The sequence below is a fragment of the Phalacrocorax carbo genome, chromosome 4, assembly GCF_963921805.1.
Source record: "Phalacrocorax carbo chromosome 4, bPhaCar2.1, whole genome shotgun sequence".
NCBI lineage: Eukaryota > Metazoa > Chordata > Aves > Suliformes > Phalacrocoracidae > Phalacrocorax > Phalacrocorax carbo.
This window is the reverse complement of record NC_087516.1, coordinates 44,942,080-44,966,576: the sequence shown is the minus strand read 5'-3', so window position 1 is coordinate 44,966,576 and position 24,497 is coordinate 44,942,080. Positions and strand designations below refer to the sequence as shown.

The 24,497-nt window shown below is 38.3% G+C and overlaps 1 protein-coding gene across 1 annotated transcript; it reads left to right on the top strand.

The window, feature by feature from the left end:
- Positions 1-6,551: 6,551 nt before the first annotated feature.
- TMA16 (translation machinery associated 16 homolog) lies at positions 6,552-24,364 on the top strand. Its single transcript, XM_064449773.1, has 8 exons — positions 6,552-6,677; positions 7,478-7,578; positions 7,890-8,002; positions 15,781-15,818; positions 16,588-16,672; positions 17,776-17,924; positions 22,437-22,479; positions 24,124-24,364. Exons 2-8 carry the CDS (start codon positions 7,558-7,560, stop codon positions 24,260-24,262), a joined length of 588 nt encoding a protein of 195 aa, XP_064305843.1. The 5' UTR covers positions 6,552-6,677; positions 7,478-7,557; the 3' UTR covers positions 24,263-24,364.
- Positions 24,365-24,497: the final 133 nt, after the last annotated feature.

Genomic DNA, 24,497 nt, shown 5'->3' with positions numbered 1-24,497 from the left:
GCTTAGTCATGCAGATTACAATCAGGATAATGCAGGAGTCGATACTGCTGTGAAGGTTTTGCCTGAGTTTGTAACCTTGAAGGCCATTTAGCCAGAAAACATACATTATGCAACCTTTTCTTTGGCATGGCAGGAAATGAATGCTGGAAGCAAGGTTGCTCACGGATGCTGTAACAGAGAGTCTGGGGCAGGGGACACGTTTTTTCCAGAGCCCCTACAAAATAGCTTCCAAGCCTCTATCTCTGCAGCACTGAGCAAGGGGACTCAGGAGTCCTGAGCTGAGCGATAAGCACCAGTGCCCGATTTTCTAGAATTAATGTTATATAATGTAAAGATCTTCTACGGAAAGTAGTTAAAATTATTTCAAAGTAATTTTTACAAATAATTTCTTTTCTTTGCAAAAGAAGTATTTTTTTCTACTTCTTATTCCAGAAAGTTTTTGTTTTGGTTTCAAATTCAGAATTTCACATGGAAGGGAACTACTGATACATAACAACACCATGGATCAGAGCCATAGCTCATCAGGCATATCAGTTAGTACAGCTGTCTTGTAATATTGTGAAAACGTTTATACTCTGATTTCTTTTTATCCTGTTTTAAATACTAGCAGCTACACAACAAGTTTAACTCCAGTGAATTTTCTTCTCCAAAGTAATTCTTAACATACGAAGAGCACGGTAGCCACAGCACAGAGAATGTAATCAAAGGTACTATAAGTGTCAGGTCATAGCTAGCGGGAAAATTGCCTTGGTTGATGGGTGCAGTTATAGCACTGTTGGAACAGCTCTAAATATGGAGGCAGAGCTTTCCGGGACTTTATTACCTTCATTCAATGCCGTTAACCTACAGAGAGCTCACTGAAGATCTTGGCTTTAGGCAACTGAAGTTTCATACAGCAGAGGTGTATTACACAGTGGTCACTATGTTACACAACGATCGCTCTTACACTAATTGCATTCAGTGATGAGTGAGATCAGAGTAACTGTTAAGTCTGCGCTCCCAGTGTTTCTTACAATAGGTGGAGAAGTGCATTTAATTCACAGGCTGATAGATCTATATATCTACTTATCCAGGGTAAAATTAGCAAATTTTTCATGGTGACCAATCCAGTTACTATAATCTTAAATGAAACATAACTTGCCTCCTATAGCACCTCAATTTCTAAATTTATCTTGTGTAGTTCAGCAAATGACATCCTATCCATTGGAAACCCCACCTATATTTTCTGCTATACAGTGCTATGCACTGGTGCGGACCATATGCACGAAAATGAGTCCAACAAAATTATATTTGCTTAACCATGTCACATTTTAATTACTTTTTCTAGATTGATATAATTAATAAGGATCTATAAAACTAATCACCCATTTTCTTGATTGAAGATCCTCTGTTAAAACAAGTATTAGCATTAAATAAGGTAAGATTTTTTTAAGAAATAAACACACTGTTGGACGTGGGTCATAGTACTTCTCAGTCTAAGTGATTTTTAGAGACTATTTTTTTTTTCACTTTGCAGAGGATGAAATGATCCAGTCCCTAGAAATTACACAGTCCAAAAGCTCAAAACAATTCAAACAAGCTCATCATTGTCTTCCTCTTCTTTTTAAAAGGTTAATTCCTTTAAACAAACACTACTGAAACCATGGAAAAATAGAAAACATTAAAGAATTTTAGGATGGTTGGGAGGTTTACATGGAGAAGTTATGTCTATGAGGAAAGCAAGGCAATCAGCTAAATCAGTCAAACAAAATTTAAAAGGATGTAGTTTGTGATATAGGTATATAGCAGTCAGCCTGAACATGTTTATCTAGACTACCCCTGGCAGACCCAGTTTGAAACTCAAAAGTATGTGGATTATCTAATGAAAAACAAACACTGTAGGAAGGGTGCTCACTTACTGTAACGTGGTATAATGCTACAGAAGTTATGGGGATTGCATGATTTTAAACTGAAAATATCAGAGGGTTTTATATACGCATATTTTAGCTGTGCATAATACTGTGACTGCAGTAATGAGAAAGTCTATTCCTAGTTTTAAAAAAAGAGGAAAAAAATCAGTATGAACAACAAAATCAGAAATGATTTGTAGCCTCGCAGTCACCTGACACCCCAATAAGCATGCTAGAGGAGCTGGTGAAAACCTCCTGACAGCTCATGGGTGACAGTTGTTTCCATGAATCTCAGACAAAATTGAATTTCCAGAGCCATGTCATCTAAAATATTACACAATATGTTCACGTAATAGCCTCAGCTCTGCAGCTACAGGGCCTGAAGTGAAGGAGATTGAAAAGGACAAGAAGGAAAGAGACCACTCCACAGACAACAGATCGGACTAAGAAGTTATCTGCTGTCACTCAAACTTTGATGGTAGACAAAATATTGGGATTTCAATAATTTCAGGTTTTTCTGTGTGCCACAGAAATATGAATTTTTTAGGCTAACTCAGTAACCATCTTCTATATTGTCAATTTTTTTTCTTACGTTTCCATTCCTAGTGTATGTATAGTGAAAACAACCTGATATATCTAGGACAGGTCTGATAAATTTATTGGGCAGTAGGTTCAGTTCACTGTTGAAGAAAAAAGTTATGATAGCTTAAGTCTCACAAGAATAAAATTAAATCATTACATTGTGAATTTCGCTGGAACTTCACAAATAGGTATATTTTAATGGGCATAAGGAGGAATTCTTCAGATGGGGGCCCAGATGGGCTGCACAGAAGTTTAAGCAGAGGCAGAAGCAGTTCATTCTCTAAGCTACAGTCATGATGCCCAGATATATCTGCCCACGTACTGGACTGTTGATCATTTTAGCTGAGCTTTAAGCCACTGGGCACACCAAGGGTCCAAAGGAAACTGTGCACAGCTCACTTGCACCCTGACTGGAGTTTGGTCCTGAAGGGAGCCTGCAGAGCAGAGTATCTAAAGGATCTAATATACATGATTTGATTTTCTTTGCCGAAGATGCCATGCTATACAGTGGCAGCATGTTGTACTATTACTCTGTAGTCTCATTTCAGGTTATTTCTTCTAGGAAAGATTTAAACTTTAAATTCTGTGTCCAATATCTTGAAACTGGGAACTACCAGCATATGCTACGTGGCTGCTGTGTAACCAGGGACTTTCGAAATATGTAGAAGAATTGGTTTATTTGAAACATTTCTATTTTACCATGTGCGAAATTTTTTGGACTGTTGTGGGAGTACAGGGGATGGGAAAGGAAAAGAGGAAACAGATGGGATAGAAAGGGGTGATTTTACAAGACACTGTAGGTTATTTGCATAGACGATATTTTTGCTACATAATTTTTAGTATTTTGAATACGCTAAACCCTATTTAGAATTTTAAAATATCTGTAAGCGTACAGCACACCAGACAGCCTAATCTAAACAAATAAAGTGGCAAGAGCACTGATTTTAAAAGGTTAAAGGGATTGATAAAATGGTTGTCTATGTCAGGTAATTGCATTAGCCTAGGAGGTTCACATTTACATTCAATAGTTTTTGGTTTGTAACTAGGTCATCAAATTAGATGCATCATCACCCAAGGGTCTCATTACAGTCAATGGCGAATAGCCAGCTGAATAGCCCCTTGGAGCTGCCAATTAAGTATAAGTATCTGCAGAGCCTACGTTTCTTTCTTAACGTCCCAATTAAAAATTTAAGGTAAGGTAGAATGAGTCTCAGTAATCCTGCACTGTGGATACCCTTCAGCTCCAATATGTGTCCCAAGCACATCCTCCAGCTCAGAATTAAAGCCAGTTACACACCTCCCCCTGCTCCCCACCCAGCATATCTCTGTGAAATGAAAACTAGATGGAGACCACAGTAGTTTTTCTGTGGTATTCTGCCAGGAATAGCATAGCTATTGACATTTCCAGACATGCACGCTCTAAAGTCCCCAAGCTAATGACGTTAATCTGCGTGTGGCTGTGACAGCGGCAAGCGGAGCCACCAGGCTAACAGGAAAGCGGGTGCTCGTACTTGTGTTTGCATTTGGGAGCCTGAAGGAAGGCAAGGACTTGCTGTCACAACATGGTCACGATGCAAGTTTGGAAACTGTCTAAAAGCAAAAGCTTAAGTCAATGCTGTTTCTTCATCACTGTTTTTTTCTTAGCAGACAAAAAACCAGCCATTTTTTTTGTTCATCCAAATGAATAAAGTACCTAAAAATTACTTTTTTCAACTTTGGTTTGCATTTGTGAGTGGGATCCCACAGTCAAAAATGTTTTCACTGTCATTTTACCATATTGTCTTACGTATAGTTGATTTCACCATTAGACCCCTTTCAAAATATACTTCCTTCTGCATCCCTCAGTTAAATATAAGTTGCTGGTCCCATCTAGATTTGAATAGCATTAAACCAGAGATATTCTCTAGTTTGCTGCTATGATTCCCATGCTATCTGATAACATAACTCTATTTACTTGGATAGAGGATTGAAAATTCAGCATTCAGTTTCCTGTTATGACTGCTACATCCTAAATTTTTAGATCAAAAAAAATTGCCACTGTCACTGCCCTCTGTAGCAGTTCTGTAAATCTATGAAACAGTTTTATTGCAAGTGCACATATAAGTAGTGTTCCATCACAAGCTGAATCAAGACTTCGCTTGAACTAATCACACTTTCCTTTTATTTTTTTTTTTTAGTATAAAAACTTGGGGAAATACTGTTTAGGGACAATCTTTACTTGAACAAATCAAATTTTCATGTAGCATTAGTAAAAGATAGAAAAGTACTGGCTTCCCAGTTTTAGACAAGTGCAAAAGAACTGATCCTATATCGTAAGAAGAACTGCTAGTGGGAAGATGTTAGCAGGAGCCATGTTGGCATAGGACCCTGTCTCCTGAAAGCAGAACATATTCCACTAAAAAGCATGTCTCCTCCTGTGAGACACCTTCTTTACCAGTGAGTTACTATTCCACTATTTTCTCTGCCAAGACAGTTAAGAAGCTGGAAGAACCTGGGGTCCAAATTTTTTAAAAGAAAATTACTCTCTTTTCCACTTTCTTTCACAGGCAGGGATGAAAGAAGTACTATTTAAGCTAAAAGGATGATGCTAGCACAGGAATGCACAACGCATGTGGGCATAAATTGGTGACAGATACACTTGTGATGAACATTAGAAAGTGTTTAAGCATAAGAGAAATGACATCCTAGAAACGTCTATGGAGAAGGGCGCTCATAAAAACACTTCTAGTGCAGGAATGGGCTTTACAATATTCGTAGCACACCATGCTAAGAGACCATGACTGCAATTTTTAGTAATTAAGTAATATGAAAGCCTTCACTGACACCTCACCATTTAGATTTTTTAGGTTTCTAATACTGGAGCTGTTACGCATTTTCATATCACAAACATGTTTGACTGCTTCTGGTATCTTAAGAATAGCAGGTCTCCAATGGTGGCACATTACCTGGCAATACTCAGAGCTGTATTCCTGTACGTTCCCTGACCTGCCATACTGTCAGAGAAGGTAAAACATTATTAAGCCGAACAGTTCAGCAATCAATTCAAAATGTGAATATGTTTTAACATAATAGCAGTGACCTTAGCCCACTGACAGTCTTTAGCAAGTGCCACTGAGATATTAGAGAAATTATTAATTATGTGTATGGAAAGTTGTATCTCAATAAGAAATATCATAATCGTGAGACATTACTGTAGTGTAAAAAGGACTTTTATTCTGCACTTCTGCATTCACAGGTCTTCACAGAGAACGTGAAATAAAGAAGGGGTATGAAATTATGACTTCATACATCAGTATGAAGCATTACTATGCAAAAATAATGGCACAGGCAGGTGCCAGTGAATTTGTAATTATCATTTAGAAGCAGATCTTTCATACCATTAGCTAGAGGTTTGGCAGGTCAGCACAGTAAAAGAAAACATCCTGTCTTAATATAAACCTTCAGTCTGGGAAATGATTTTTATTGCCCTTTTGGAGGTGCGAGGAGGGTGCCTACAGGAGCGGGGCTGGAACGGAGGCAGCCTGCCGCCGGGTGTCAGGGCCCCCCGCCCGCGGGCGGCTGGGGGGACGCCCGCCCCTGGCTGCGCGGTCCCCCCTGCCCTCAAATCTTCGTCTTGGACTTCTACAGTATCCCGGAGAGGCAAGGTGTACAGCGAGGGTTGACGCCTGTCAGCCTGCATGATGGAGTTGGCAACGAACAGGGAAGTTTGGGGGCACCAAGACCTTTCGAGCGCCTGGTGAGCAGCCACGCAGTTCAAACCGAAGGAGGCCTGATCGCCAGAGCTTCTCATTTAATGTTGTAGAAATGAATTAAAACACTCGACAGAAGAAAAGTTATGGGTGTCTGCGAAGCAAGATGTAACGAGGCCTGAAGACGACGTCCCTACAGAGCTTGCGACGCTTGGAGCCCAACAGTCACAAAGGATTATTCACGGTTTAGGTGATGACTTCTTAACACAAGCCTGCCTTAAGACGGCACTGGAGCGGCCCTGCTGCCTGGGCCAACCCGCACCTCCGTGCCCGTGCTCTGTGCTCGGGGGGTGGGGGAAAGCCCCGCTCATACCAGGCGAAGCTGCCGGAAGCAGGAGGCTGCCGGCCACCGGTACCGCCGCGCCCCGGAACGCCCGCCGCGCCGCCCGCGCCGCCTGCCCGGATCCCTTTGGCTGGTGCACCGCGGCGGCGGCGAGGGGGTGACTGAGTGGCCATGGTGGGTGCGGCGGAATAGGGATCGGGATCGGGGTCCGCGGGTCCGGGGGTGGCGGGGGGCTCCTCACCCGGCGCCCCCGGCCCTTTCCGCCCCACCGCGGGAGCGGCCCCAGAGGCGCTCCCGGAGAGGCCTTTGGGAGGCTGCGGCGGGTCCCCTCAAACGCGACGGGCGGCCGTTGTGGGCCGCTGACGGCGGTAAAAGCGTCCTTGCGTTTAAAAGGTGCTCCCTGCCCGCCGCTCGGCGGCCCCGGGGGCAGGGGGGGCGCCCCGAGTGACCCTGCCCGGTGCACGGGCGCCCTTCTTCTCCGAGGGGTTCGGGGTGGCCTGGGGGTGGCGGCGGGGCTGGCTCTGACGGGGGGGAGGGGAGGGGCGAGGAGAGGGGCTACCCTGTGAAACCGGTGCAAGGCGCCTCCAAAGGTTTCTTTAGGATAATTTACCTTTATTTTTCTTTTTTTTTTTTTTCACAATCCTTAGCACCGCTGCCGACACAAATAACACGATGTTCTCAATTCTCTGTTTAATGATTACCGTTTCCTGCATCACGTTTGCACATTTAGTCTCCTTGCTTACAGGATTTTTTTTCTGCACGCGGTTAAAGACTTTAAACAATTTAAATTGTGTATTGTTTGAGAAAGCCTTTCAGTTTTGTCGAAACACTTTTTCACCAAAAAGTGACATAACTTAAACTAGTGTTACAGTATTTTTCAAATTTGTGAGTATTCCCCCTCTGTGCTGGATGAAGGGCTGGAGAAGGAAAGCCTCTGGCTGCTCTCTGGTGTGAGGCATTCTTATGGTCTGCAGGGAGGAACAAGAAGATCCTTTGTCCTGTGGTGCAAATTATGTATGGCCTTTGTCAGAAGCCGAGATGCAACAGAGCTTGAATGGGGACGTTCACTGTAAAGGTATAGAGAGGTAATCTTAGTTTCCTAGCTGCAGGGTTCTAGAAAATAAGTGTTTCCAGAGTACTCACTTTGTAAGATTTCTTACAGCATTTTCTGTGCACCAGTTTTGTTACAGCATGTAACATGTTCAAGTAATTTTATTTGTTACTGAGGAGGACAAGATCCAACTGGTGGAACTGATAAGCTGCTGCTACAAGTTAAGGGCTTTCTGAGATATTGATGCATGACCTTTTAAGTCTTTACCATGGTGTGTGCTCCTTTAACGTTTTATTGAGCTTTAGTAATGTACAGTGTCTTTGATTTCTTTTCAGCCAAAGTTACGAAAAACCCAAGGAGGGAAGCAAGAGAAAAAAGTTATCCATCCTTACAGCAGGAAAGCTGCGCAGCTTGCAAGGGAAGCACACAAACAGGAAAAGAAAGAAAAGTAAGTTGACTGTGTGAAGTCTGTGTGCAGACCAAAGGACAGCATCACAGTAGATATTTTTTGTTCGAGGGGAGGAGGGTTCTGGTGGAAGGGAACTTTTACGCTGATGTATCCTTAAAATAAAAGAAAGACCTACATAACTTAGTACTGCTTGGCTATGTGAACTGACAGGTTTACATTCATGAAATCAGCTTATACAAAGTATATAGTCCTGCTACTTGATTTTTGGTGCTGTCCTTACAAGTCAGGTTTTTTTCTATCGCAGCATTTTGCTTTTTTAATCTGAATGGCATGATTCTGGCGATTTCACATGAAGCCTAGTCACCTAGTTTGACTTTACTCCAAGATTTAATAAGGATCCTGCTTCGGGTCTAGCTTCTTATGCTGACGTTTTGAGTTCATAGAAAAGAAATCCCAGAAACCTTCCTGCAGAAGAGAGACTTCTGAATAAAATTGAATAGTTAACTCCTCTTTGGTGAATTCCTGCTGTTCCGTGGCAAGTTTGGTTTTCTGCTTTTAAGTTTTACTTCCCTCATCCATAAAGGATGAAGCTGGAGAAGACTGGCCTTTGGTTTCCGTTCCACCTCAGCTTACTAGTTGATATGCTGTGATTGTTTGTTTAGAAAGGTATTGAAGTGAACTTAAAGCATTTTCTGTCACAGTATACTAGTATATGGATGGACCATGCAAGCTGAGCCCAAATATTCATACATCTGAAGGTGTTAAATTGGGAGCTCCTGGTACAGTTGAAATGTTCCTCAGAGACTGCAGTTTTATGGTGGGGCATGGGTGTACAACCTTATCCACAGCAAAGTTGTAAAGGTTGCACTAACTAGAAAGGGGCCCTTTACTAGCATAGCTGTGTCACGTAGCCTCAAGCAGAGCTGCCGCAAGCATTTACAAGTAGCGTGTATTGAGGATCAGGCAGTTCCCTAATGTGCAAGAAGTTTTTCCTGATGCTTCGTGCCTTGTCTGTGCTCCCTGACTACTGATTGCAAGCAAGTAAGTTTTTATTGTAGGTTATTTTCCCAGTGCTGAATTGTCTGTTTTGTCCCTTAACTCTCTCATCTTGCCTTATAACTGCCACTCGGAGCGCTTAATCACAAAAGAGAACTGAATCATACTTGAGGCTTAGTGCTTACATCTATGACTTTGCCGTAAAGAAAAACATGCACAAAAAAAACTTACCAAGTGAAGGAGTGATGTACTGATTATTCATTATGACATGGCACACTCAATCAAATCTTTTAGTGTTTGTCTCTGTGGGTAGAATTATAGTGATAGAGACACCTGTGCTGACATTTCTTGTTAGAGTGCTACTTTTGGTTCCTCTTGCAACCACAGCAAAGAGCTCCCACTGGAACAGTATTCTCCTATTTAACTTGCTCTTTAATTACTTCTGTTCATGGATAAGGTTTTAAGGTATATGTTAGAGATTGCACAGGGCAGTCTATTTGGTTGCAGGTAAGAGAGTACCAAATGCATCATTCATTTTTCTATTTAATACATTAATATTGCAGTAATTAGGTCATCCTTTCCATGAAAAGGAATGAAAAGATGTTGGCTTTGTACTGACTAGGCTTTGTTGCTGAGGCAGCTAGATTTGGCAAGTCACAGTACGTATGTAACGTTACTTCTAACACAGGTGCTTTTTCTGCTGGACAGCTGAAAAGTTTACTGCTTTAAGGATATTCAGCAAAGTGTTAGAGTGTCTTGGGCTACCGGAGCCACCCTTGCAGCTAGCATTGCCAAACGAAGTCTACAGCACAAAATATGGCATCAAAATTGTTGTAAGAAGCAAAGGCCAGTTAGCTTTGAGCACACAGGGTTCAGTAAACTGGAAATATTACTGACTTTCCAACTGATTCTCTAGACAGATATAGTAAGCAATTGTGACACACCTTGTCCTTTCTGGTATGATGATCTTGATGATCATAACCCTTAAGTTTGGTTAAAAAATAAAGTTCTAGGTCCCCCAACAGCAGATAAAAAAAATAAATAATTTATTGGAAGTTTGCTTTCTTTCAGCAGTTGTCACCAAATGTCTTAATTTCAGGACTTGCTCATCTGAGCGTTGGTGCTAGTGCCGAGTATTTACTATGTAGATTTCTGTCTGTCTGTGTGTCATGGGTTACCTGAGGAAAAACCACCATATTATGAAAAACAATTGATTATTAGCAGCAAGCAAGCTAATAAAAGATGAGCTTCAAGCAGCCCAGTGAAAGAACAGATGGTTTATCCTGAATTCCGGTGTGGATCAATGAAGCCTAATGCCTTCACAGAGTAGAAGTGCTTAATAGAGAGAAACTCAGCTTAAGATTAGAGGATGTGGATAGCTATCCTTTCCCTTAGGCTCTTCTTAGGATGTTGATAGTTATCCTTTTTAGGCCTCCCAGAGCAGAGATGCTCCACAGGGAGAAACACAGTTTAAGATTAGAGGATATAGGTTGCTCTCCACTTCTTTAGGCTCTGTTTCTTGATTTCTGCCTTTTCTTTTCCAAGCTCCCTTACTATATGAAGTGTGAGGCCTTTAGGCTGATGGTAAAAGAGGTAACGTTTCATTTTGCATAGGGAAACTGTTCCACCAAAAGTAGTGTGTCAGTCTGGACCATCCAAAGGATATTGTGATAGCCAAATGATTGATGTATAAATAAGATTTCTACCTCTTGCAGTTCTGGGTCCGAAACAATTAACTACCATCGTTCACAGGTCTGCATTTTGTAGATCCCTTTTGCTGTGGTGTCCTAAAAATAATTTGCATAAAAACACCCTTCAGTTGTCTATATTCTATTTTCTGTACTGTCTTGGCTTGAAGAGCAATTTAACTCAAAAGACATGAATAATGTTGGTTTCTTCCCTAGTATCTTTAAAAGTCTTTTTAAGGGTTCCAGTTTCTTTTGGATCTCTGTTATCTTAATGGTCAGCTTGTTAAATCTTAAGATTTTTTTTCTTTTTTTAAAAATATCAGGAGTTAAGCACGTGTTTGAAAACAGCCAGTTTAGCCACTAATCGGTCTTTTTAGTGTAATTGCTTAGCTTTCAGTTTCTTTAATATAATGGTGGGGTTTGGGTTCATTTTGCAGAGCTCTGAAAAAGACAAGATAAATTTCTGATGCTGTGGATGGAGAAAAGCTTTCCACTCCTACACTCAGGAAAAAGAAGTAGCCCATACCAATTTTGTTCTTCCTCATTGCTTTTGAAAGTTTATTAAACATCTGGTTTGAGTGGCAGCTGATAATACTAAATAAATGCTCTGGCATTGTGGCTTCCAAATTTGTGACTTAACTTCAGTGAGTTTCTGAGGACTTTTTCACTGGAAAATGACTTAATGAGGTTGAAATATTTGCAGAAGTAATTTTCCAAATTACTTCTATTTAAAGACAACCCTGTTCTTTGGTTGGAAGGTTAATACGTCCTTTGGTGGTAAATAGGAGAAGCTGCCTCGTAATCTTTACAGTATTTTCTTTCTTAATCCCATCTACAAATCTGCTACATTTTTGACCATGCTTCTTATCGTATAGAAATATCATAAATGTGGGGAGGGCCCAAAACTGCAGGCAGTATGCTCAATGTGATCTCACCAGCCCTGAGGAAAGGGGATAATTTCTGTGTACAGGCTAATGCACATCTGCAGCATGGAAAATCTGCATCAGAGAGAGTCAATGAATCCGGGAAGTTCATACAGTTAATCTGTATTATTTTACTTAAGCTGTGGATTTACTTGGAGATGCTGTAACTGTGTTTGGCTAAATTTTTGCAATAATGCTTTTGAACATATACATTTTATCTGTTGATTACTATTCAATGTTATTACCTTGGGTGTAGGAAGCCCTTAAAGGGCATGTTAGTGGAAGGTGAGAATGTCTTTTGTAGATGTATCAGTGAATGTTTGTTCTGGTTTTGTGTGGTTTGTTTCTTTTGGTTTTGGGTTTGTTTTTTTTTTTCCTTTGGTACTTGGCTGTAGACAGGATGCAGGACTAGAGACAGTTCAGGCTTCCATTTACTTTTTAACTTTTCTGATTGGTGGAGGAAGAGAAATAACTACTGTGAACATTCCTGTTTATGTTAAAAAGGAAAGGAAATCACATTTAGTTATGAGAGAGATATTCAAGTATCTTTTGCCCAAACAAACTAATAATAAATAATAATAAAAAGGGAGGACATTACCCACAAGGAATTTCAATACTTAAGGAAGCACTGGGAAAAAGGAGGGAGAAATGCTGCTCTAAGTTGCAGAAGTCTTTTACAGCCTCCATTGTCCAGATACTCTTCAATGCAAGCATTCTCAATGAAATAGACTGTAATAATAAGCTTATTGTCCAGAAACTGTGGCTGCACTACAAAAGACCAGTCTTGACCATAATAAGAAGAGACAGACCAGTTGGTTTTAGAAAATTAACTACAATCTTAAATCATCTTGTTCACTTGAATTACACCTTTTTCCTGCCTGCTTCCCTCTTTTCAGTTCTCCTCAAGGTCTAATAAGCAGCAACAAATTCCAGTGTATTGATACCAATTTATTCTCTTAATCTACATGTGAATCCTTATACCTGTAGGCAACTTGTTTGCTCTGTTATAAAAACATCTTTGTAATTATTTGAGACGGCAATAGCTCGTTCACTAGTGCCAGTAGAACGCTGCTTTTCGTACACTTTAGGAAACCAGGCCATAATGGGATATTCCTGGAACTTGTCTTAATAGTGATGTACCAACACCAATTCTGTTTTGTCTGCAACTGCTGAAATCTCTGTCTGGTTTTGGTAGCTAAAGCTGATCTAGCCCTGGATATTTTTTTTTCTGTCCTTTTTTCTCCTCAGGCAAAATACAGCCTTTCTATTGTGCACATATTGTAGATTTTTTAGGACTCTGCGCACTTTCATTAAAAATATACTGGTCTAATACTGTCATGCTCTGAAATATGAGAGCTAAGGGTTTTTTTACAGTATTTCTTGATCTGTCACGAACTGACACCTTAGGAATAAGCAGTAGCCTTAAAATATCTCCTTATGGAGCTCTTTGTTTCTGCTTAGCTTTTCTATCACCTAACCTCTTAATCTCCCTTGAGCCACTATGCTTCTAGTTATGCTGTTTGCAGTAGCGATGCTTTGAGATGTACTCTTGCAGATTCTTTTTGTGGAACTGAAAAAAATGTTAGCTCTTAACATTATTTGTTTTGCATACAGAAATGAAAAAATGAACTAAAAAAAAATCAGAATTTTTAATTCTTATAGAGGGATTTTCATACAAAAGTATCCTAAAATCCTTAACAAAGCCGCTAATTGGTGCCTAAGCTAACAAAATCGGACATGTATGGAGAGAAATATGGAAGGTATTTAGCAGCCTGAAACAAAGAAGTATGTCCTGTCAGCCATGATTTATTTTTTTTATGAAAGAGCCTGTCTTAGTTCTCAGAGCCATAGATGGCAGTATTTAGAACAGTTGAATACCAGTTGAATACAATATCTGAGATAAAGCCTTCATGCTCCACCAGGACCTCTAACCTTTTAAGTACCTTGTAAACGTCAAGAAAACTGCTTATCACCCTTATCAATAATCAGTGCCTAAGCAGATGATTTTTGGGAGGCAGGTGGAAGGAGAAAATGATTAAGAAGCAACAGCCTGCCACAAGATTGTATCCCTGTCCTCATCCTTTCTTTCCATTGAGCAAAAGAAGTTACTTATTGTGTGGAAGGAGATGAGAGGAGTTGTCTTTGACTTACCTTATTTAATTAGCCTCCCTGCTAATACTATTGACTTCTAGCAGTCACTGAGGTGAGGTTTTTATGAAAACTACAATAAGGCAACATCTGATCCTATCATTTGTTATTTCTTATACTGAAATAAGTTGTGTACCCCTAGAGACTGAAGGTTTTTCTTCCACAAGACAATCCTGGTTATATACTTTATAGCCTAGATAAATAAATGATCCAGTGACCCTTGCAGGTGCAAATGGTAGTTTGTAGTGTTTTAAAGCAGAGATACATGACATAATATATGATTCTAATCAGGCAGCTTTTCTAGATGGCATCGCAGTCTCCTCCATGGCAATGCTTTGCAGATGTGCTCGGCTGGCTTTGTTGCCGTGCAAGGTTCACAGCAGGGACTGCTGGTGTGGAGTTCCACTGTGTGGGATATATGTCCTTTTCTTGGTTGCTATTACCCTTCAGAACTCCCTGCTGTAAGGCCTCTGTAGGCTACCTACCACAATTCTTACTGAAGACATCTACAGCTGAGTTTTAAAGCTCAGTTTTAAAGTTCTAACTGATTTTTCCTTTCTATTTTACATAGTCTCACCTAGGTCTGTCCCGTAAGCCACAGAAATGACTTAAACTCTAAAATCTTTTAATTAATCAACCAGTTTGGGGTTTTTTTTTGGCAGGTATGATGAAACTCAAGTGCAATGCTTGACCTCTATAGACGCCTGCATTAAAAATGCTTATCCCAGATGCTGGGGTATCTACAGAAGTAAAAACATTTTTCTTTAATGTGTTAGTGGAATTCTTAGCAGCTAGCACATGCTGTGCATTTGCTTTTATGTGGCTTGTAGATGGTCTTCAGAGTATTAAAGAACTCTTGAAAAAGCTAATCTTGATTTTAATGATGTAGGTTTGTGACCAAGTGACACAAGTATGTTTGTCTGTGGAAAGTAGGGCTTTCTCTTTTGATCCAAATTTTTGTGACAGGTGACAAACAGCACTTCTGTGCTTTGCGTTACTTTAGTTAACTCTCAAATGCTCATTAAATTCTATAGAGTACAAGGAATTTAATGAAGGAGCACATTAGCTTTGAACTGTGTTGAATTTTGGCATTATTTGTTCTTTGTCCTTTATGACATTCTTTATCCTTTATCAATTTTCTTATTAAATAATAGGGGGAAAAAAGTAAATTTCATCAGAAGTCCTTGGATATAAACACTGAACATACGTGGCTAAGATATTTTTTCCAATGGCAAATTTCATACTTATCCCAACAATGTATGATTTACCTTTCTGGAAATAAAGTGGTATTCAGCCAGCATTCATTGCTGCAGACTGAATATGAGAACTTCAGGAGTAAAATGCATGAGGCAGTGTATTACCTGTCAGAAAATTTGTGTTCTCTGAGAACTGCTCAGTAGGATGGGAATTAATCCCAAACTGAATTGTGTACGCACATCCCATAGAGTGCAGAAGGCTTCAAGTATCCTGTGGGAGGCTGAGGTGGAGTGACAAATACTTTAAGATGGATTTTTTTGATCTTTGTTTTAGAAAGTTGTTAATTTTTGTTTCTTAACTTTTACTGTTCACTAATCACAAACCTTAATTACTACAAGTTTATTAGCTACTAGAGTGGTATTTTTCACATTGTATGCTTGATTTGCAAGGATGCAGGGCAGTGAAATCTTTTGTTGTTGATCTCCAAACTCATCAAACATACCAGCAGAATATAGACATACTTAATGAAATTATTACAGTGCAGGTCTTCCATGAAATTCCTTTTGCTGTGCTCCAAGAAAAGTGTCCTATTTTTATCTTGGTTTTTTTTCCGTTTAATTTCTTCCAAGAAATGGTTTAACTTAACAGTTAAACTGGACAAATTTCAGATAGTAGTTTTACCAAAAAGTAGAATCTTTAGATGAAGCAGAACCAGTTTTATGTTGTTCTGAATTTGGCAAATACTTCTAGTTGAAATTTTACCTTGACTTGCATTGTGATGCCAAAAAATTAATTTTTGTTAAGAAAATGAAGATAATTATTTGTATGGTACACATTCCTAACGTATCTGTTTTTTCTCTGCTAGGTTGAAGACTGACAAAGCTTTGCGTTTGAGTATTATTGGTGAGCAGAAACTTCTATTGCTGAATACAGTACTCAACTTTTTAGTACAGATTAAGTTTTACCAACTTTATAGATACCCCAGTTAGAGTTTCTTTTTCTATAATCTGACTCTAATCTTAAAATAAACTTTGCTGAAATGCTAAAATACCTGACATGTTCACTCAAGTAATATATACAGGGTTGAACTTGGGGCTCAGTATAGCCTAATTGTTAGTCAGCGTACATGACACCAGATGTTTTGCACATCTGTACATGTATTTATTGTACTTGTTTCCATGCTTTCTTAATCGCCTGTGAAAGGGGATGATATATGTAGGTCAACAGACACATTGTGCTAGCAAGTAAATTCATACCTTTGAGACACAACCTGGAATACTTTCCGTTTTCATACGATCGACACTATACCTTTTCCATTTAATCTGTTTAAAAATTGTGATGATCAGAACTCTTGCTCAGCATTGTGTTGGTTTTTTTCCGCTTGGGGCCTTTCTAAGTTTCCGTCTTAAGCAATTGAATCATTTAAACACTGATTTTCAGTAAAGCAAAGCATAGCATCTTTTTTTCTGTGAGGAACCATAAAATACATCTGAAATGATGTGGGAATGTTTCTATTACAGCTACCTTCATACCTGGTACACACAATATCAGTGAGTCTATGATGCCATTCAGTATCTTGAAAAATGGGGGGTTATTTCAAAAACTTTGAAGAACTTTGATCAGTGTTGATGCTGCGGTGATGTAATCATTTATGTTACCTTTATTCTTGTAGGAGAAAAATTGCAATGGTTTCAAAGTCACCTTGACCCCAGTAAAATTGAGTACACAAAGAAGGAAGCTGGCGAACTAATTGAAAAGTAAGACTGGTGTTAAAAACAGGATTGAAAAGCTTAATTTGTCATTTAAAGTAATGTTCTTAAGTGAGATCTGTAAAGTGATGATGACTCAGGGAAGAACTTTTTATATATTAGTATTAATAATACCAAATGGTTGATTTTGTTGCAACTGAGGTTAATTATAATTTGAAAGATGTATATATTCACAGTAGAATTACTGAAGTAAGTCGTGTTGTTTGTTGGGCTTTTATTATTTAAGTATATCTCTGCTTTTGTAGTGTGTGGATGACTAAATAATTTGGGCAGTAGTAATTGCATGAATTTTCTAGTCAGGTTATTCAGTGACGCATAAATGCACAGATTTAATTTTACTTACTCCTTTATTCTTTAATGTTCTTTGCTGAGATTAAGCAGTACTCAAGTGGGTCAATTTTTAGGGCAGGAAATATCAAAATTGAATCTGCTTAGAAGGAACTGTTATTTCTGTGCTGCTGGATGTATCTGTAGCTGGTCCCCGGTTTTCACCTGCTAGCTAAATAATATATGTGTATTCTTACACAGCTGTAAGTCACCTTCCTTTCAGAAGGTATCAGTTTCCTTTCAGAAGCTCTGACATTTCCTACACTGTTCATGAAACCTGTAAACTGCTAATCAATGTTAGTGATACTGCGAAGGCAATAAAAGCTTACTTTTTGGATTTGGGTTAGGTGTTTGCAGGATGATGTAGAACACATACCAAAGAAGAACTTTACTTTGAAAATTATTATTGAGGTGGTGAAATTCAGCAGTTAAGATAGGAATACTTAAATTTAACAATGGTCTTCCAGAGCAGGTGAATTATGATAATGCATTTGGCTTTTCTGTTTTGTTTTATGCAAACATAGTCTTTAAAAAAAAAAAAATAAAGTCCTTCTGTAAGCTGGAGATGATTCACATGAAGCATGAAGTTCTAAATGGAGCTTCCACTTTGAAGATTAAAGTAATAGTTCAAATCTAAGAAACACTGATGACTAATTTAGAAAATAAATACAATTAGTAACATAGCTTCTTAGATTATCAAAGTGTTCTGTTTGCAAAAGTTTTGCAGGATTGCATCCAGCATAAATGCATTTTATTTCTTTCAGTTATATGTGTCGATTCAATGCTGAATTGGAGCAGATTGAATTACAAAACAGTATTAAAGGTAGACAAGGAAGACAGCACGGTTCACGGGAAACTGTCATCAAGCAGACCATAGAACGTGAAAGACAACTCTATGAAGGCTATGGAATAGGTGTGTAAAAACAGTAGAAATAATCCTGTGGTCACATCTTCTCCTCCTGCTCATGAGGCTAGATTCTAAGTTTTATTTCTAGGTATTATCTTCTCTCTTTAAAGGAATTAAGTAACTGCTAGGTATTTATGCCTTGCAGAGGAGTTTGGGAGGAGGGGCGGGGTGAAGAAAATGGGAAGAAAAATGGTGGAGAACTGGCTCGTATATTTCTGCTTTGCTACTTTGTGCATCGTTGCTAGTACTGCCTCTTTAGCGGAGGCATATAGTTTTGGAACTAAAGAGGGATTTAGTGCACCTGTCTCAAAACCAAATTCTGTTCAGCAGCTTCCTTGGGCCTTCCTTATATACAAAGTATTTTTTGTCTTAAAAACACACTTCAGTGGGTGTGCATGTTTAACACATATTAGCGCGAAGACTTCGTTTGCTCATGTGGGGAATAACCAACATCACTTTCTCTACAAAATAATTACTTCTTTTATGTGGGCTTTGTTATCTGGACTCTTGCCAATGAAGTCTTTATACACAGCTTCCTCTAACATTCTTTTGATAGTCTATTAACTTGGTGTTAGGGATAAACCTGTTGCCTGACTTGCCCCTTTCCATTGAGGTGGACCAGTGGCATGAGGAACTTCAGCAAGTTTCATATCATGAGAGAGTGCGCTTTAGGTTTCATGAACTTGAGCACCAAAGCCTCTGAACTTGTGGGCCTAAAACATCTCCAGAAAGAGTCCCTTCATTCCACTAAGGTTGAGATGTGTTTCATGTGGGAGAATGATTGCAGCAGAAATTGTAGTACAGATGTATTTCCAAAATCTGACTATTTTCGGAGTTTTTTCCTCTTAAAATTTAGGTAGTCCAGGAAGAAATCCTGGGCTATCATGACATACCTACTCTACAGGTTCTATTCAACAGGCATAAATGATAACACACAAGTAGAAACCCACATTTTTCCTCTTGTTCTTCTCAGGCAGAGGAGCTATGCTGCTTTCTTTGACTTACTGGCGTTGGTGGTGGAGGAAGTGAAAGTGCTCTGTGTGTGTGAAGGCCCTAATACTTAACCTCTTAATAATCAAAAACTCCAAGATTAAAACTAAAAATCTTGTAGATAAAAGCCTAGTTGAAAGCACTAGTTTTTAAACATTTACCTTGGCATTTAGCAAAAGTTTGAATAAAATCATAATGCCAGATATTCTCGTTGACTTTTTTAATTACCATTTATCTTCCTTTGGGGTAGCTGTCTATGCCAGCAGACTATCTAATGGAATCTTCTGAGGAGCATCGTGTGTGAAAACCACAACGTAAGCGTTAGAGCTGAAAATTTCCCGTTAAGGTGTATAGTCTTTTTTAAGGAGAAACACTTGAACTCTTTTTGACAGTATTTTTTGGTTTTGGAGGTAGCACACAGATGCAAGCTACATGTGAGAAAGAAAAGGCTGAAAACTTGATAGCTGGAACTAGGCTGAAGGGAAGCAGCAGTACCGGTGAAATAAGGGAGACAGACAAAGGGATAACAAGGGTGCAAAAAGCAAAGGGTTGTTTTGAGAAGAGGCAAGTACAAGATAGTAGTGAAACACATGTATTTAACAAATAAGCACGTTGGAGTTGAGTGATAAACTTGGCTTTAATGCTAAAGTATTGTTCAAAGGCAGTCAGCCCTTCTAACAGTGAAAGTATATCACGGAAGACATGAAGAATCTGCATTGTTCTGTGGTTAGGATACAAAGTACAGCAAGGTTTGGGCTGTGTGTCATATGCCCTGTTCCCCAATTTATATTTTACCAATAATGAAAACTAATGGGTCTAAAAATTTTGCCAATGTTAGTTAGTACTTCCCCATCCTGCAGGGGAGTTCAGCAATAGCTGCGTGACTTCATGCGTAATCTTTGATTTCTTAAAGGGGGGGAGAGAAGTCATAGGAAGATAGATACTATGAATGTCATAAAATAGTTCAGTTGTAGAAAATCTCCTTTTTGGTTTTGCTTTTGAATTTTAGTTCTTCCTTTTTTCCTTACTGCTTTGTGGAAAGCTGACAGGAAAGAAAAAACAATAGGACTAGATAGAAAGATGTCAAGTGCACAAGCACAACATAAAAATAAAGAAGAATCCAGAAATATTGTAAGCAAAATTTGAGGTTATTATAGTATTAGTAAGTAAAGCATTCAGAGAGCATGGTGCAACTTCACATATTAAATACACTCTCAAATCATTCATTATTTGTTATCACAGCTGCTGCAGGTTTTGCTCTCTGTCTAGGACAGTATTCATTCAGAGAAAATAGTTGCTGCTAAATACTGTAATTAGAGATTGGGGATAAATGGAAATCAGCTGGAAACTGCTTTTATGCTCTAGCTCATTATTATCCCTGGAAGCTGTAATGAAGGGAGCTTTTATAACTGACTTGGTATTTGTTGGGGTTTTTTTTCCCCCCTATTCTTGAACTTAGTTATTTCTTGTATGCATGTGCATTTGCTATGAAGAGACTACATTATATGAATTGTTTACATTTAGGAAATTCTCCTAAAATTTGATGCTTCTGTGTGTATATATATGTATAAGATATATGTAAATGAAGAATTAATTCTTCCTTACTAGCTGTTTTAAAAAGTGGTAGATACCCAAAGGCAAAGTAAATTTGAGGTCTTTTGTTTTTTAAATAGTACCTATACAGGGAATATTCAGTCGATCTGTGAGGTTGTTGAGTTCTGTTAGCAGTTACTTGTCACTTCCTTGCTCCTTAAATATATCTACATTAATTTTACTGCAATTTTCTTCCTGATGTTGTCACTTGTGTGTGTTGTGTTTTTTTAATCTTGTCTTACATGTTTATAGCAAAGCTACTGAAAGGGAATATTAGATATTTACAGGATGTGCCCTTGGAACTCAGGGTTACCGTGCTTTCAGCTGAAAAGCATCATAGTTATTTTATCTGAACATCACACGTCTTTGATAATTTGCTTCTAATTACCTTGCATGTTCTCTCAGAAGCATAATGCTAGTCTTGCGGAAAACGGCCTTTAAAGCTAAGCACACCAGTTTTATTAGTTAATTCTTGAATCTTCGGGATATAAGGAAATTGATTTAATACTGATGAATGTTGTATCATTTACATGTATCTGCTAGTGTAACTACTGTACTGTTTGTTAGCTGCTGTTTTCTGTAAGGATCATTATTTTGTAACTTGATGGTTCTTTATCTAAAGAGCATCTAGAGTTCCTACCATCCTTTTTTAACGTTACGCTACGGTATTGTCCTTTGACCTGACTTGGTGTTTCTCTGTATGATAACTCTAATGGATGTGATATACATATACATACATACGGCCTATATTCTGTGCAGAGCACTGTCAGAGCAGTGACATTTCAGTCCTTGTGAGATTTAGATAAATCTCTTGTACAAATCTTTGCTTTGGGAGAGAGAAATGGTTACTGCTACTGTTGGAAAGGTGCTGACTTTACATTATTTTATGCAAGTTCTGTGTTACAAATTAAGTTCAGTCATGTCTTTTCCCTTGTCATGAAATGGTGTTAAGCACTAACATCTTCATGACAAAGTTTGAGAGCTAACATGCTGTTTGTTCTTCATCAGAAGAAAGATAGGAAAATGAAACATTATCTGAAAGGGTCAGAAAGATGAAAAAAATGCTTACTTAAATTTTTCACAGCTGTTTTATTATAACACATAGTTCAGAAAACACTCTCCTGTGACTTAAGATTTTTAAAGCAAACTAAGAAGTTCACAAGTAGCAGTGGTAAATTTTACAAAGTGTATTTAATTGTTTGTTACAATTTCTTGCCTGAATTATCAGAGTTACTTTCCTAACTCTATTGCCGATCTGTCTTGCTTGCAGTGGTGACTGAAGTGCTTTGAAATTCTTTTCCAAAAACATTTCAAAATACCTATGGACCATGTAGTATTCATTAATTTAGAGTGAGGCTTGTATATTTAGGTCAGCTTTGAAATTAAGCTTTCTTATTTTACCTATTATCTGTTGTGCATGTTTATAGTAAGTTCTGCAGAGCAGAATTGTCTTTTTATTACATGGGTAAGTGAATGTCTGCTGAAAACACGCATAATCAGACCTTGATCTTAGTTGAGGATGTTAGTTATGCTTTTAAAACAAAGAATAAATGAATTATTTTCCTGGTTTCTTCACTGGACTTTTTTTAAAGGAAGGCTTTTAGTGCTTAAAATTTTGCGATTTCTCAGATGTGTAAGTTTAGAGAAAATGAAGCACCCTTTTTATTATTTGTCAGGATTGGATTTTCATTAACTGGTACATTTGAATTCTGGAACAGTTCATAGGTATAAGTTCACTTTTCTTTAGCACTGAGAGGTCTTCCTGTTTATATATTGCTCTAGAAACTTTCTAATATGAATCCTCATTCCCATTTTCTTGGTCTTTTAATCTCTGAAATAATATGTTCAGCCCTTTAGCTCACATTTCTTTCTTCGAAATGAGACTCACTTGAATAATGACACACATCTAATAGCATTTAATTTCATTCCAATTAGAAATCCCAGACATTATGAACAGAAAGCATCTTAAATTTTTCAGGTAAGTTCTTTTTATTATCACTACTAATCTGTTTATGCAAAAGTATGTTTCTGAATTTGGCATGTTGTATGTCTTTTCTTAATGAAGAATTTATGCAAACCTGTCAAAGAATTTGCCATTTGAAAAAGCAGACTAGGTATGGCGTTGCTATTTCAGCATTTCTTAGGTGTTACAAGCTAAACACAGGTGACAGTTAATCATTAGAATAATTGAAGGGTTAGAAAGTTTCAACAGTTAGAATTCTACTTCTGTAACTTAAGTATCCTTTTCTAAATATTCCTAGAGAATATTTTCTCTTTATCTAAAATTCTTACCTCAGCTGTTCACTGATCTACACAAAAAGGATTAGCGTTTGCTGTTAGTGTTTAAGGATCAAGACATAGATTTATTGATAAATGGAATTACACTGTTTTCTTACCTGAAAGGAGATTTCAGATAGTAATTGCAGTCATATAGCATAGTGACCTCAGTTATTTATAGTCAGAACTTACCATTAAGTAACTAAAACCTCACTAAGTTTTAGTCACATTTTCTAAGATCCAACTCTAGGTGTACTACAGTCTGCAGCAGTGTTTGTGTGTCATACTAGGTGAAAAACTTAAGCAAATTGATGACTTGCATCCAGTTCAAAGATCTGGGAGCTGTGAAACTTGCTGCTAGCTCATCTGGGGCAGCAAGTAAACATGCCTTGGTAATGGATTGAATGGACACTTGCTGACAGCTCTATCAAATGAGGTACTTCAAAGGAAAAAAAGACTTATGAATGCTTATGTTGCCAGGAATGATATACCACTAACTCCTAGGAGGTGTATGGAGCAGAAGTCATACTTACAGGATGTTGGAATAAAGCCAGAAATCTCAAGAGACATGGCTCGGGCTGCTCTTGTTTATACACAGTTGACTTCTTGTACTGGGATGTCTGACGAAAGTGTTGTCTTATTACCTTGGTAGAGCAAAACCATGTCTGTCTCATAACTGGTAAATACTGTCTTTGTCCTTGAGAGAAATTGTCCATGAAGTGCACTTACCATAATCAAGCAAGCATTCTATTAATAGAGTACTGGGTTTGACTTGCGATATTTAAAGGAACCCTTCCTCCTTCACAGAGCCTTCTGAAATAATATGCTTCTCATGTGAATTAATGTTTACTAGCATTTTGTGTCCCCTAGAAGTCAGTTATACAAGATGTTAACAGTTACCATAAATCATAACGAAGGACTTCACGTACATGTACATTAGCTCTGCAAACTGAGTATGCAGGTGAAGAAACTCTTCCAAACTGATTTTCCATTGCTTACAAGCCTGGGAGTTCAGTGTGTCAAACCTAAAGCAGGTGGCCTAAAGTAGTAACTGAGGATACAAATAGTCTGTGGGAATAAAGCGAATCGTAGATTTTTTTGTTCAGAATGTCAAATCTGAAAGTACTTAATTCGTCACAGAGAAATTATAGCTGCTGTAGTGTACAAGATCAGGTGAAAACATTGGTGCTTATTCATACTGCAGTGGGACTGAGAGTGTAATTTAGAAAAGCAACCTCGCTTGAGTTTGCATCTTCTGAGGAAGGGTGAATTAACTCTGCCATTCCTTCTTGCAATATCTATTGGTAATTGTTTTTCATTACTTTACTTTTTTTTTTTCTTTAAGAGAATGGGATGGTGATCTGAGGAAACTGCCAAACATCAAAATGAAAAAGCTCTCAGCTAGGGATGCTACTTACAGTCACCCTGAGGTGGCAGATGTGGAAGCGAAAGAAGAATTGAGTAAAGCAGAAGAGGTGGCCTAATGAGCAGCAGTTGATTTAAGAGCTGAAACAGCTGAACAGAATTTTAAGAAACCTATTTTAATTATCACTGGAAACAAGAATAAATTCTATATTTACAAAGGCTTTGTTAGTCACATTTTTTTATGAGCTCACTGTGTACCCATGGTAAAGAGTAAACAGTATATTATTGGGTAAAGCTGTATATTATTGGATTAAAAAATTGCATATAAATATTTAAAATATTGTGTCCTCCTCA

Coding starts and splice junctions, on each gene's coding strand:
- TMA16 (XM_064449773.1), top strand. CDS start 7,558: ATGGGGACGTTCACTGTAAAG. Junction 7,579..7,889: donor TGGGGACGTTCACTGTAAAG/GTATAGAGAGGT, acceptor ATTTCTTTTCAG/CCAAAGTTACGAAAAACCCA. Junction 15,819..16,587: donor TTTGCGTTTGAGTATTATTG/GTGAGCAGAAAC, acceptor TTATTCTTGTAG/GAGAAAAATTGCAATGGTTT.